This window comes from Gambusia affinis, linkage group LG16 (assembly GCF_019740435.1).
Source record: "Gambusia affinis linkage group LG16, SWU_Gaff_1.0, whole genome shotgun sequence".
NCBI classification, from domain to species: Eukaryota; Metazoa; Chordata; class Actinopteri; order Cyprinodontiformes; family Poeciliidae; genus Gambusia; species Gambusia affinis.
Window position 1 is genome coordinate 3,850,716 of NC_057883.1, and position 13,376 is coordinate 3,864,091.

Genomic DNA, 13,376 nt, shown 5'->3' on the forward strand with positions numbered 1-13,376 from the left:
GGGAACATGCCACTCAGGTCTTCTGGTTCTGGTTCTGCCCCGCATCCCCAGAACCAGAGCCAAACACGGAGAAGGAGCATTCAGCTTCTATGAACCACACATCTAGAGCACATTTCCAAGAAAACTGCAAAAACAGTCAAAACGCAGAGTTCATTTAAATGAAAGCAACAAAACCCCACCTGTGTTAGAGGTGCTTTTGATTAATCATAACTGGAACATTGATCGACATATTTAATGTTTATCTGCTTGATAACTTTCATGCATTTGACGCGATGGGATGTTTTAGAATTGGCTGATGATTTCATTATTTAAATCACTCTGAACTGCCTGGTGGTTGGCGTGAGCTGCACAAATCAACTCGACTTGCTCTCTGCTCCCTCCAGCCCTCCAACATCTTCTTCACCATGGACGACGTGGTGAAGGTGGGGGACTTCGGCCTGGTGACAGCCATGGACCAGGAGGACGACGAGGACGAGCCCAGCGTGTTGACCCCCGCCCCGCTCCTCACCCGGCACACGGGCCAGGTCGGCACCAAGCTCTACATGAGCCCGGAGCAGGTGAAGGAAACGAAGCGCTGCTGCAGACGCGACGCTGTTGCAGAACACGACCACGAGACTGACGCTGCCGTGTCTGCTCCGCTCCGCAGCTCTCCGGTAACTCGTACTCTCACAAGGTGGACATCTACTCGCTGGGGCTGATCCTGTTCGAGCTGCTGTACCCCTTCAGGACCCAGATGGAGAGAGTGAGGGTGAGTCAGCAAACACACAGACCTCTAATTATCTGCTGATTTTGAGCCTTGAAGAAATATTCATACTTATTAAAGGGGCGGTATCATGTAAAATTGAACTTTTTTGAGCTTGACATCATCTTGACATCTTCTTCTTGAATTTCGGCATATCGGCCTTCTTGATATGAGAAAAAAACTTGTAACAAAATGGCTGCTTATCAATTAAACATTAGCCAATCAATAAATTCAATCAACTATTTTGCAAAAAACAGAGGCAAACATTTCAATCTCTAGATATTTAGTTAATAATTGCACCTTTTCACCACCCTTTAGATGATTTCCTCCTACTTTGCTATTATGGTTTGAACCACAAATTAAAGTTTGTTATTCAAACATGATGACTTGCTAAATCACTCACATGTTTACCTTCCTCCTTTCAGACGCTCACTGAGGTGAGAGCTCTGCGCTTCCCGGAGCTTTTCTCCAGAAACAATGCTGAGGAGGTGAGTGGTCCTCTGCCGCCACCTAGTGGCTACAAATACAACTAGCATCTGTATTTGTCCTTTTCTATGGAAGCTTTGATTACATTTTGTATTTTTTATGTTTTTTCCTGTACTATTATCAGAGAGTAGATGTAAATTACCCGTCCACACTAATCCAACTACCATGTGGTTTTGGATTAATTTATCGCCTAAAGCTCTGAATGTCACATCAGATTTAGAAGAGCATGACATCTTCCAAATTTGAAGCTTTTATTCAATACGAAGGGAAATTCATAACTTTAATGTGTTCCGAATAAAAACTCAGCATGTTGTTTGCAGGGCTGCAAGGCAGCGGTTTTTAGCAATCAATTATTCAAACGATTAATCGATTACTTGGATTTTAAATTTAACCACTTAAGGTTGTTCCATACTAATATCATAAATACATTAAAAACACATGCATATCTACTATTAGTATCATTTTTATTTTTGAAATAAGACAAAAACAACAACATTTTATTGCCTAAAATGCAGTGACAGCATTCCAAAGGATGAATCTGCAGTTAGGAAACAACTCAACTTGAGAAAAACTCTCCTTTTTGCTTGACTTAACATCAGTATGGTGTAGGGCTGATCACTTGATTATTTTTTAATAATTGGATAGTAGAAGGTGCTTAATAGGAGATATGGCTTAATTTCTTCAAATGCCCCTTTTTGGAGTATATACTCCAGTTAACAATTGATTGATTACTGAATTAGTTGATGGTGTGTTTAAATAATCGATTAATCGTGATCAGTCGTTTGAGCCCAAGTTGTTTTTCTTGTTAAATCAGACACTGACTCATCCTGTGAGTGTTATAGTTGCTGCTTAGCGGAGCTGTTTACGTTGTAATGAGCTTAACCTAATCCTGGAGGACAACCTGCGACTCTCAGACTCTTTAAAATGCCTCCACTCCGTGTCGGCAAACTGTATTCTCGACTGCGTTGATGTCTCACGAACCAAACATGTCCACCTCTCTGTTAACAGCTGACCATGGTCCGCAGCATGCTGTCTCTGAGCCCCGGCGAGCGTCCCGAGGCGGCCGACATCACTGCCATGTCCCTGTTCCAGGAGCTGGAGCTGCCGTGCCGCCTCGCCGTCAGGCAGCGCTCCCGCACCTACAGCTCCTCCTCCATGGGCCGCCCCGCACGCCAGGCGTCCTCCAGCTAAAAACGCTGCGTGCGGCTACTGCCCGATGCGAGAAGCCCCACCCTGCCCCGCCCGGTCACTCCGCCATCAGAGAATAGCAACAAAAAACGTTTTAGATGTAGACTACATCCCGCACAGTTAGCTCTAGAAAAACACTGTGGCGTTTGTCGCTCATGCAGCGTTATACTACCCAACCATCACCCTTTAAAACAGGGGAAAGGCTCTTTCAAAAGCATTATTCTTGTTGTTATTTCAACAAAACAAAGAAGGGCAGGTTTTTTTTGGGGGTTTTTTTTTGGTTTTCTGTATTTTATTCTGCTCTCAGCCAGCTGTGTGTAAACCTGCCCAGTGATTTCTCTACAGCGTTTACCTCTGATCTCTCTCTTGAAACTGCCTCTTTTCTCACTCTTAACAAAATCATCCTCGACACCGATGCTAAAAAAAAAAGTAAAAAAAATAAAAATAAATACCCAGATCCGGTCAAAACGTGCTGCTCGCTCCCAAGGTTGAGCCAGTGTTCGATCCCACGCCGCTACGCCTCAGGTATGAAGAACCAAGGGGACACTCCTCAATCCGAAGGGGCCTGTGATGCTCGTGCGAACACCGAGTGGTGTTCCCACACACAATCTGCCTGATTTGGAAGACAAAAAAAAAAAGAAGACAACCATCTTTTTTCCCCTAATCTTTTTTTATTTTAATAAGAGATGACGTTTTGCATAGAGAGGAGTTTGAGTCCCGTCCGCCAGATGTGACTTACCTTTAGAAAGGGGCCGTCTGCCCTCTCAGGCTGAATGCTATAGCGCTAATCCTCGTGTCGTTTTGCATGTATCAGACAGGAGCGTGAAGGAATGAATGTGTGTTTGTTTGTTTTTTTATCTTAAAGCCAGTACTTATTTCTCTGTATAAATTTTTCAGATTAACTCCCGAGGTGCTCAATCCTTTTCTAGCACCTCTTCTTTACCATCTGTACATAGTTGAAGGCAAAACTTTGTTTATACCCTTCCCCCCACCCCATTTGGTTAAGATAAGTTTGACCAATGTTGTACATATCGTAAGACGCCATTGCTTGTAAAAGGCTTCTTTTTTCGACCTGTAAGATAGTGTGATATACTGTGAGAGACGAAAACAAAGAGGAGGTTCGCTCTTTGCCGTTAATGGATAGCTGAATGTTACAGTCTGACCCCCCCCCACCCCCCCATCCCCCCGCCTGGAGACAAGACCACGGTGGTCACCTCTTTGAGATTATTCTCAGTGTTTGTTTTCACATGTTTTTGGGGAACCAAGTGGAGAGCGTTGCCTTGCTTTGGAAAGAGAAAAAAAAACACCAGAGGGGAGTTTGCAGGACCCGGAGTGCCATTTGGAAAGACAGCTAAGTGTACTTTTCTGCAACCGATAACACACCTCTGATTATGAATGATTCAACAGCGTTCTGCTGGCGATTCCCCCCCACCCCCCGAAACGCACCAAACTAAAACATTTTTATGGTTACAATAATAAAGGAAATTGTTTTTTTTGTTTTGTTTTTGTAGAGATGCACCGAGAAGTTTCAGCTCAACGAGCAAATACAAATCTCCAAAATCTGGCATTCTTCCGATGTTTGAACACACCATACACAAGAATTATCAGCTAGTGATAACAGTTCTCAGTGTGGATGTTGTTACTGTGTGAAGAAGACCTAAAGTTTGTCATTTTCAGTATCGGTGAAGCGTTTCAAGGTTTGGCTGCTACAACAGAGCTGGACTTCAGTGAGTTCTGGTCATTGCGCTCCGACTTTTGTTTTGCCCGTTTTGTAGCAAACGTTTTCAGCTGTGAAAATAGTGGCCTGCCAAAATGACGTCAGCATGTACCCGCCTTTTAAATTTGCCCACTGGACCAAAAAAGTCTGACCAACCAATACCCATTTTGAAACGGTCTGATGTGTAGGAGCTGCTGATAGGTACGCTTTGTATTCCAAAATCAGATTTTCCAAGTTCTCAGTCAAAAATGCAACAATAACTCAGCCTAAAATCCAAATAAGACCTTCTGGTGAAGACCACATGATTTTTTTGAATCTCATTAAGCTCATAGCATATTTACTATAAATTTTAACAACTTGTAAACACGTACCTGTGTGCATCAAATGGATGAAAAATGCATTATTAGCATTTACAGCTATCTACAGCTAGCATGTGTAGTTAGCTGTAGTTGCACATGCCACACTTAGCTTTAACATCTTTCCTAAATCTGATCTTTTTAACTTTCAATATAGACCGAGCACTGATCAGATATACCATAGATGAGAAAACAATGGAAGTTGTCTGTTTTAAATCTAACAGAAAAATACATTATTAGCGTATCTGGGCTAACTACAGCTAGCATCATGACGATTAGCATCTCCAACTGATGTCCAACTTGAATTCCACACTTGGCTGCAACATCTTTCCGAAATATAATATCTGGCGTTTATGCAGAGTGAACACTGACCTGATATAAAATATGGGGAACAATAGTGGAGAGAGTTGTTTTAAATCAAACTTTAAAACAACTAACTTGTGGGTAACAACAACCAGCATCATGATAGTCATTTCTACTGACGTGTGGCTAAAATGCTGTAACGTCTTTCCCAATTTTGATCTGTTACTTTCAATAAAGACTGAAAACTAACCTGATATAAAATACAGGGCAAAGTAATGGAGTTTAAATTCATCAGAAAATGAAGGATGGTCCCCATCTATTAATTGAAGTGTATGTTTATGATCTTCATTCGATTTTGATCAATTTTTATATTTACCTTCAAAAATGAGGATAAGTGTTAGTTAGTTAGTTGATGCATTTACATACCTAAAGTAGTGTAATCTTTGTAGTTTTGATGCATTTAATGAATGGAGTGAAAAGAAACCTGCATAAATCTGCTCAGATCGGTGCATCGCTACAAAAAATAAATCCCCAACAAAGGTTGAGTTCTGCAGCTCTCCTGTGTTGCAGCAATACAGCATTTCCATAAAAACAGTTGGTTGATGCTGTTTTATCCTCTCTGCTGTGTCTGTGGGGAACCTGGACCTGATGACGGTTGTGTAATCCACATGGCCTTTCTTTTAATGCGCTGGAAGAGTCACATGACCTGCTTTTTGGAACTACACACACAAACTGTTAGCTGTAGATTGTGCTTTCTATGATTGTACTTTTCTAAAGACCTTCTCTTTTTTCACAATGAGTACAGTTTGTTTTTTGTTGGTTTTTTTTTTATTACTCTGCAGGGTTTTTAGAACATGTTAGTCTTGACTGTGTCAGACGGAGGAAGTCAAACTGATGTTCTCTGTTTTTTGTTTGTTCGTTCCTCCGGTCAGTTTACAAAAGATGATTCAGAGTTGTGAAATTATCACTGTTTCCAAATTTAAACAAGGCCCGCCCTGTTAAAAGTGGAAGCTGGATGGTTTTTAAGTGATTTCGCCTCGTCAAAACCAAACCCTCCAGGTGTCGTTTTTGTATGTTACTTTAAGCCTTTTCTGACATTTTTGGGGTTTTTTTAATAGAAACATTGTTGCAATTTTTCTCTTTGATTACTGGATTATATTTCACGAGAAGGTTTGGAATAATCATTCCTCAAGAGTTTTTGTTTCCTGAGTGAATTTTGCTCCAAATAGTTGTTGGATAATGGGACAAACCTTCACAAGTGTATTCGACCATATTAGTAAAATACCGCATCATCTTTGTATACTGACTGCAGCATCGCTGATTGGTGTATTAACAGTCAAACCCAGAAAATGTGATCCCTTCCTAGGTTTTCCGTCCTCGTTTGTTTTCCGTAAACCCGAGTAGTTTTCTCGGATAAATTGTTCGAATGGAAACCAATTCCATTGTGCGTCTCGAGCCTCTGCCTGCACACGCAGACGCTTCGGTCTCTGTGCACCAATCCCATTTCTCCGTCTGTCCATGTTGAACTGTAAATATGTCGATTTGGTTTATTTATGTTTCGTGGGCGTGATCAATCCTTTGTGGGTTGGCGTTACACTGAGCGCTTCATGCCATGGAGCGCATTGGAATACGACTTCTTACAAGTCTGAATTTAATAAACTGTTCTATACAATTTTCACAGTTGTGTGTGTCATCAGTTTTGTTGGCCAGTTAAGGTTCTGACAAAGTATTTTCTTCTAACATCAACCATACTGTTTGCTTGCATTTGGCACAAGAGCCATTGTTAGCATGTTTGTCTAATGAAATTAGCGCCACAGAAATGACCTTTATGGTCTCCTGAATCCAGCTGATAAAATTTGACTTAAAAAGTGATGTTCATTGCTGTCCTGCAAGAACAAAATGGACAAATTAAAAAAACAAAAAACATTCAGTCTTTAGATGTCAGAGCTGGTAGACTCTGCAAAAAGACTTGAAGCTTAAACATCTGCAACCAATGAATTCAACTAATATCAGGTTATTACCCAGATCACTTAAGAGAAACTAACGCCACTCTCCCGATTAGCATGACTAGCTTTGTATCCATTGCAAATGTGTGTGAAACTTTGTCAATATTCCGCTGACGTAAAAAAATAAAATAAAAAAGTTCAGCAATTACCGTGTTTCCACTAAATGAGAAACACAATTCAAATCTCATATGAATAATTTTGTTCACGCACCAAGTCGTTTAAAAAAAAAAAACACACCTCTCCATAATCCTCTGACTACTTCCTGTCGTTTTCTTCTTCATGGTTTGCGCCAGTGGCAACATCCGGTTGTCGATCACGTGACTCGTGTGGTGAGACATAAACCAATATCAATATTTCTAGAAAAACCACCTCATCCTAGAGACAAAACTTTTAATTGAAGAACGAGAGGTTAACTAGCCAAATGATATGACAGATGGAGCTAGTGTTTAATTTCTTTCGCACATTCAAAATAAAAGAACAAGAAATGGCTTCTCAAGCAGTGTGAAGGTTCCGTGGTGGAGCCAACGGCCTGCCACTGGGTAATTTTTCTGTGAGCCTTTCATGTAATGACTCACCAATGGATGTTGGCCTGCTGTTTTTCAGCCCTGAAGCCAGTATGAAAGGCTGAAACAGTGCCAAATATCTTCTCTGTGTGGAATTGTTTTATTGCCTTTATCTATAAGGTTCTATGAGGTCAACACCATCAAGCAACAACGGGAGATTGTGCGAGAGTCTGCACACCAGCTTTCAAACACTTTCTCATGCAGAGACTTGGTTGATAGTTCCCTGGCATGCTGAATGGTGTTGATAACACTTGTACATATGCATTTAAAGTTAGCCACGCAGGTACGAAGCTCACAGCTTCTCTAGATGAGGGTGAAATGTCTCCCTGTGAGCCGAGGACAGCAGGTACCTGCACGGCGTTAATTGCCACTGTGGTGGAGTTGGACTTGGAGCAACCTCTGCAAAGCAATGTCTTCTTTGCTACCACCGTTTTATGAAGCTTTCTTACTTGCTAAATCAGTGTAAAAGTGTTGCTTCTTCACAGCAGCACTAGCCGACTTTCCGCAAGCTGGCAGATTAACCGTATGGTTGGGGTCAAGCCTCTGTGGACTGTTTGGCTTTGCACACTGAGGTACGGTCCACCACAAGCTTCTGAGTGAAACGGAAATGATCTTTGAGTTATTACTGATGCTGCGGCTGCCTCTTTTACCATATACTGTGAGGGTCTGGGCCTCTTCTGGTGCCATTCATGCAAGGCTGACATAAATTCAAACTTCTGACAAGGTGTTCCCCGTAGTGGGACTAAAAACATTATCTATGAAGGAGAACCCTCTAAGTCGCTCAATCAGTAAAACTGAAATAAGTCAAAATGTATGAATATGTAGACTCATGACTGTGCATGGATAAATATTTTGTATTTTCTTATCAAGCAACATTTATGCAATGAATCTACAGTGTAAAATGTTGACCTCTGTGTTAACCTCCATAGTTCATTCTGTCATGTTGGACTAACTCGTCTCTGGGCCAAACCCTGACTGACGCTGAGTTTTTTCCCAGTCAGCCATGGATGGTGGAGTTAAGGTGTCTTCTGTCTGGCCAGACATGGTCTCTGAGATTGAACAGGGATTTTTCTTCTTAATCCAGAGCAGTTAACTCTTTGGGCTCCGGACCACAGGAGAGTTTAACTGTAGTCTAACCCTGACTACAGAGTGGAGATTCTGAACTAAACTAGGTACGTATATTTAAAGTATGAGTTCTGTTTGCTTGTCCACCTGCGTTGTTTAACCATGTTTAGCCTTAGTTTCAGTCTTTTGTTCAGCCTTTATTGGTGTTTGTTTAGTTATTATTAGTTATAGTTACTCATGTTTTCCCAGCTTCTCCTGGCTCCACTGTGCCATCTTCCCCTCTCTCTCCCTCGGCCTGGCTTCTGCTCCGCCCTCACAGCTGCACCCAGTTATCAATCAGTCCCATTTCATTGTTCCAGAACTGACAGTTCCAGTCTCCTTCATTCCTCACTGGATTTTTCTGTTACCTCCTTGTACCTGGTTCCTGTTTGTTCCTGCTCTCGCTCCCCGTTTCCTCCCAGTTGCTTCGTAACCCGTTGTTTTGTTGTTTTTTCAGTAAATATCCACCATCTACTTGCCACCTCTGCCTGCATTTGGGTCCGATCCTCACGACGATACTGATCATTTCCACACTTTTGGCTACAATTTCCTCAGATATTATTTAGTAATCGTCATAATTTCTTTGTCTGTGTGCAACAAGTTGATCCACATTTGATTTCTTTGGTTGGGCCCACACGTGGCACTGGTTGTGTGCCTCTCGGTTAACCCATCACTACCAGTCTGTCTCTCCTTGCACTAACTAACTCAACACTGATCAGCACACATAAGTTGCAAAAATGTGATGTCACCAGGTCAGATTTCTCTTTTTTTTTTCTAACCTTTGCACCACAAACACATGTACACAGTTACTGTTTTGAACCCTTCTGGTTACAGTTTCAGAGGGACAGAATTTTTTGGCATTAGATAACACTGGCTGGCTGGAGGCGGAAGTTAAGCTCGAGGTTAATCGAGGACACATTAAGGACACAAAGTGAGCGTTCAGTTCAGTTCAGCTCACCAACCCACAGACAAAGACCATTAGTTTAAAAACCAGGATTTGTTTGTGCCAGTGGGGCTGTTACCTGGGGCTACGCTGGTGCCTCACATACAGAAATATTACTTTTGACTGAGCCATCGGAGGTTCAAATCCTGACCTTTGACCCCTTTGCTATGTCTTTCCCCCATTCTCTCTCAGCTCATTTGCAGTCTGATTACTGTGAGGGACGATTAATGTGCTTCATCTTATCAGGTGTGGTCTTTGTGCAAAGGTCCTTCATAAAACATCAAACATGGCAGCTTGTTTGCTTTCTTCCCCTTAAGTCTTCCATGTCAAAATAATGCAACCCATGACCCTTTATTCAAATTAGACATATATATTAATTGGTACTTTTATCTTTGTGTGAAGCTACAAGACTCAATTGCGTGTCATTTTGCTGCTGTTGCACCTGAACTTTCTCCAGTGGGGGACAATAAAAGATATTTCTATTCTACTCTACTATCTCTTTAAACAATAAGGGAAACTCCAGATGAGGATGATGTGGCTTTGGAAACTTCTGAAAGGTTAATCAACACATTTGAGTTAGCTGGAGTCACACCTAGAACGCCACGCTTTTTTTTCTTAGTTTTGTAACGGTGGGAAAGTAAAAAAAAAAAAAAATTAAATCAGCCAAGATGTCTTGAAGAGAATAACAGAGCTGCACGAGTGTGGGTCATCTGGAGGAAGACGATTACTTCACAAGAAATATTAAAAATGACAGATTTCAGTTTGCGAATGCGCACATGGACACTGCTGGTCGTAAACGTGTCTGACACCAACCCTGTCTGGTGCTTTGGATTCTGTCAGCGGAGAGCGAACCAGAGAGCGACGAGGGAAATGTGTCGAAGCTTGTTTGGCATTTCCGCCGGGGTTGTCTGAGTTACTGCGACCGTTCTCCTGATTGGTTGTTAGGGAAAAACTACAAAAGAGGTAGCTTTATCTGCAGTATTCTGTTCATCAAGTGAGTCTGTTATATCAGCCTCTAAATCTGATCCTGCTTTATGTTTTCATTTTGATCAGTGAAAAACAAATCCACTGCCTTTCAGATGAACTCACAATTATTCTTCTTCCACCAACTTTCTTTGTTCTAAGTTGAAAAGAACTTCACATTTTGATGACTCAGCCATAGTCTCTCAACTTTACAAATACTTTTGAGCATTTTCTGACCGTTTCATTTGTTTGAGACCTGATTCTAATCATTGCTTTTGTTTCTTGATAGCTTGACTTTGTCAATCAAGAAGTTAAGTGGTTTTCCTGCCATTTGCAACTTCCAGGAAGTGCCAGTCTATCACTGTGACAAAGACTATGTCTATGTCTGTATAATAACGTCAATTGTTAAATGATATTGCCCAACAGCTACTCATTTCTTTCCCAGTTGTTAAATGACTTCCTTTGAAACATCCCGTGATCTTGAGAAATCGGATCTCCCTCCAACTCGCGACAGTTACAAACAATACCTAATAAAATATAACATTATAATATGCAGCCTAAGCATACGTTATTTGAATTTGAAACTTTAGCGTTTACATGAAACTGTAAGCCATTAAATATTTTAGCTTGAAGACTTTCTCAAACTAAAATATTTGAAATGCAGCGATCATTCACGTCAACTGCATGTTTTTAAATTGAACATCAACAGCATAATCTCAAAACTACTAAATTGAATGTCGAGATTATGTCTTTGTATCCCATAATTATGACCTGTTATCAATTATGACTTTATCTCATTCGTTTGACTTTGTATTTTACGAGTTTGAAAGAGTGAATGGTGTTCATATGAACGAGCAATACAAGAGTACAAATGAGCAGAATAAAATTGTACAAGTTAATCTTTTTTTACTATAAATAAATTAAAATGATGTGAGAAATGACACCGAGATTCACAGCGGAGATACCAACCTGAGGAGGCGGGATTTATTACCTGTTTTCAAAATAAAGGTTTCAGGCCACGGACGCTGCGTTGCGCATTTCCGTCGCCATAACGTCACTTCTGGACGTCAATATGCGGCTCGGTGCGGCGCTGGGAAACAGCCGCTGAAATGATGGAAACTAAGTAACCAGCGAAGCCTTACCTTCAGCGAAGAGCCTCCGCTGTTACCTCCAGGGAAACGCTACAACCGCGTCGATAAAGAAGGAGCCCCCGCAGACTGACAGCTCCCTGGGTGGTTATCCCCCGAAGCGGCGGACCGCCTGCCTCAAGCAGCCATCTTTTGTGAGAGAATGTACGGGGCGACGCGGTGGGCCTGCTCGGGCTCCGGCTCTGGCCCCGGCCGGAGCTGGTTGATGCTCACAACCGCGCTGCTGCTCTCGGCCGTCGTGCTGCTCTCCGGGCTGCCGGGTTTCACCGAGGCGAAGGAATGCGACAAACCGTGTATGAACGGACAGTGTAACACCGCTACGGGCAGCTGTGTGTGCTTCCCCGGCTGGGTCGGGGACCAATGCCAGCACTGCGGAGGGCGATTCAGGTACACCGAGCACAGCATACCGCTAGTTTTATCATTGGGACCGGTTCAGGTGGTTTACTCTTCGTTAGAAATAGCACACCGCTTTACTACAACAACTACTACTACTGCTATTACTACTACAGTTGCTGTCACTACTACAACACAGGGACTAATGTGAAACTTCAAAGGTAAAAGTAATTTCGACTGGACACAATTTAGCACACCAACAAGGCTTTCCGCTGAAAATTGTCCTCTTTAAGTCTAAATCAAAATGTCTTTGATAGGTATTTATGTAGGCTGTTAGTTCAACGTACTAAAAATATCAAAACTTTAAAATATCACAAGAGTATATTTTTAGGCTTTTGTGTGACAGAATGAGACAAACCTATGAAGTGCAAAGAAACTGTAAGAACATTAGTTCTTGTTCTTTTCTTTTTTCTATTTTTTTACACATGAAAATCAGGGGGACAAACATGACATCTGTACATCTGCACAGTCATCTTTCACTGGAGTTGCAGCTGCACATATTTTGGGTGAACTAATGCTGATGTGTCTATCCACACAGCATTTTTGGCAGTTCCTCTTTTCACAGCAGCTCAAGCTCAGTCTGATTGGATGAAGAGTGTCTGAACATCAGTTTTCAAGCATCTAAACTCTTATTGACAAGTCTAGTTACATGTCCTAAGTCTCATACTTTCTATAAGACTTTTTGAACACCCCAGGATTGCTCTTTATTTGGCTTCATTTGTATATCCATCAGCTCCTAACCCATAGCAAGATGGCTTGTATCTTCAAGATCTGCTGCGTTTATTAAAGCGTTTCTTTTGCAAAAGGCAAAAATTAACATTTTTATTAGATGTGTACAGGTGATGGAGATAGGCAGCTGTAACAGCAGAGAAAGATGATTCTAGACAGCACTGGTCGCCTCATTAAGATGAAATTTATTCGCAAACATTTTTGTAAGCTATTTCCCTTTGATCTTTAAAATTATTCAATTAAGTCGGGTTATTACTCGGTCTGTCGCATGACATTCTGAAAAGATACAATGAAGTTTGGCTTTGTAACATGTGTAAAAAAAACAAAAAAGTTGAGAAACGTTCAAGGCATTGATGTGACTTCTTCCAATTTCCATCTGAAGAAAGTTGAAGAAAAAATAAGTATGGTCAAAATGCCTCTAAACACACAGATAATACTTAAAAACCTTGACATTAAAGGGAGTGAACATTTAAGTCTGCCATGGTAACAGATTTTGCTGGACGATAAATTGAAGTCGTTGCGACAAACAGTGATATTGCTGTTTTGAAGTAATGTAACGGTATAACCATGCAAGTATGCCCTATGAAAGATCAATAAACGTTAATTTCTGACAAACATTTAACACTCAAACTGGAAGACATGTTAAATATCCAAAATGAATGAGTGCATCCTTGAGTCTCTGTAAACAAAATTGCCCTAAAAAACTAAACAAAAACAGCAAGTTGAGACCAAAAC

At 41.3% G+C, this 13,376-nt stretch overlaps 2 protein-coding genes across 4 annotated transcripts in view; both read left to right on the forward strand.

The window, feature by feature from the left end:
• eif2ak3 (eukaryotic translation initiation factor 2-alpha kinase 3) overlaps positions 1-6,468 on the forward strand; it is a 38,484-nt gene extending 32,016 nt beyond the window's left edge. For both annotated transcript variants that reach the window (XM_044142775.1, XM_044142774.1), the window contains exons 15-18: positions 384-557; positions 647-748; positions 1,168-1,230; positions 2,237-6,468. In XM_044142775.1, coding sequence (XP_043998710.1) covers positions 384-557; positions 647-748; positions 1,168-1,230; positions 2,237-2,419 — 522 coding nt within the window. In that variant the 3' untranslated portion in view covers positions 2,420-6,468. The remainder of the gene's footprint in view (positions 1-383; positions 558-646; positions 749-1,167; positions 1,231-2,236) is intronic.
• Positions 6,469-11,416: 4,948 nt separating this feature from the next.
• atrn (attractin) overlaps positions 11,417-13,376 on the forward strand; it is a 145,563-nt gene continuing 143,603 nt past the window's right edge. For both annotated transcript variants that reach the window (XM_044142753.1, XM_044142754.1), the window contains exon 1: positions 11,417-11,906. In XM_044142753.1, the coding sequence (XP_043998688.1) occupies positions 11,662-11,906 (245 nt within the window). In that variant the 5' untranslated portion in view covers positions 11,417-11,661. The remainder of the gene's footprint in view (positions 11,907-13,376) is intronic.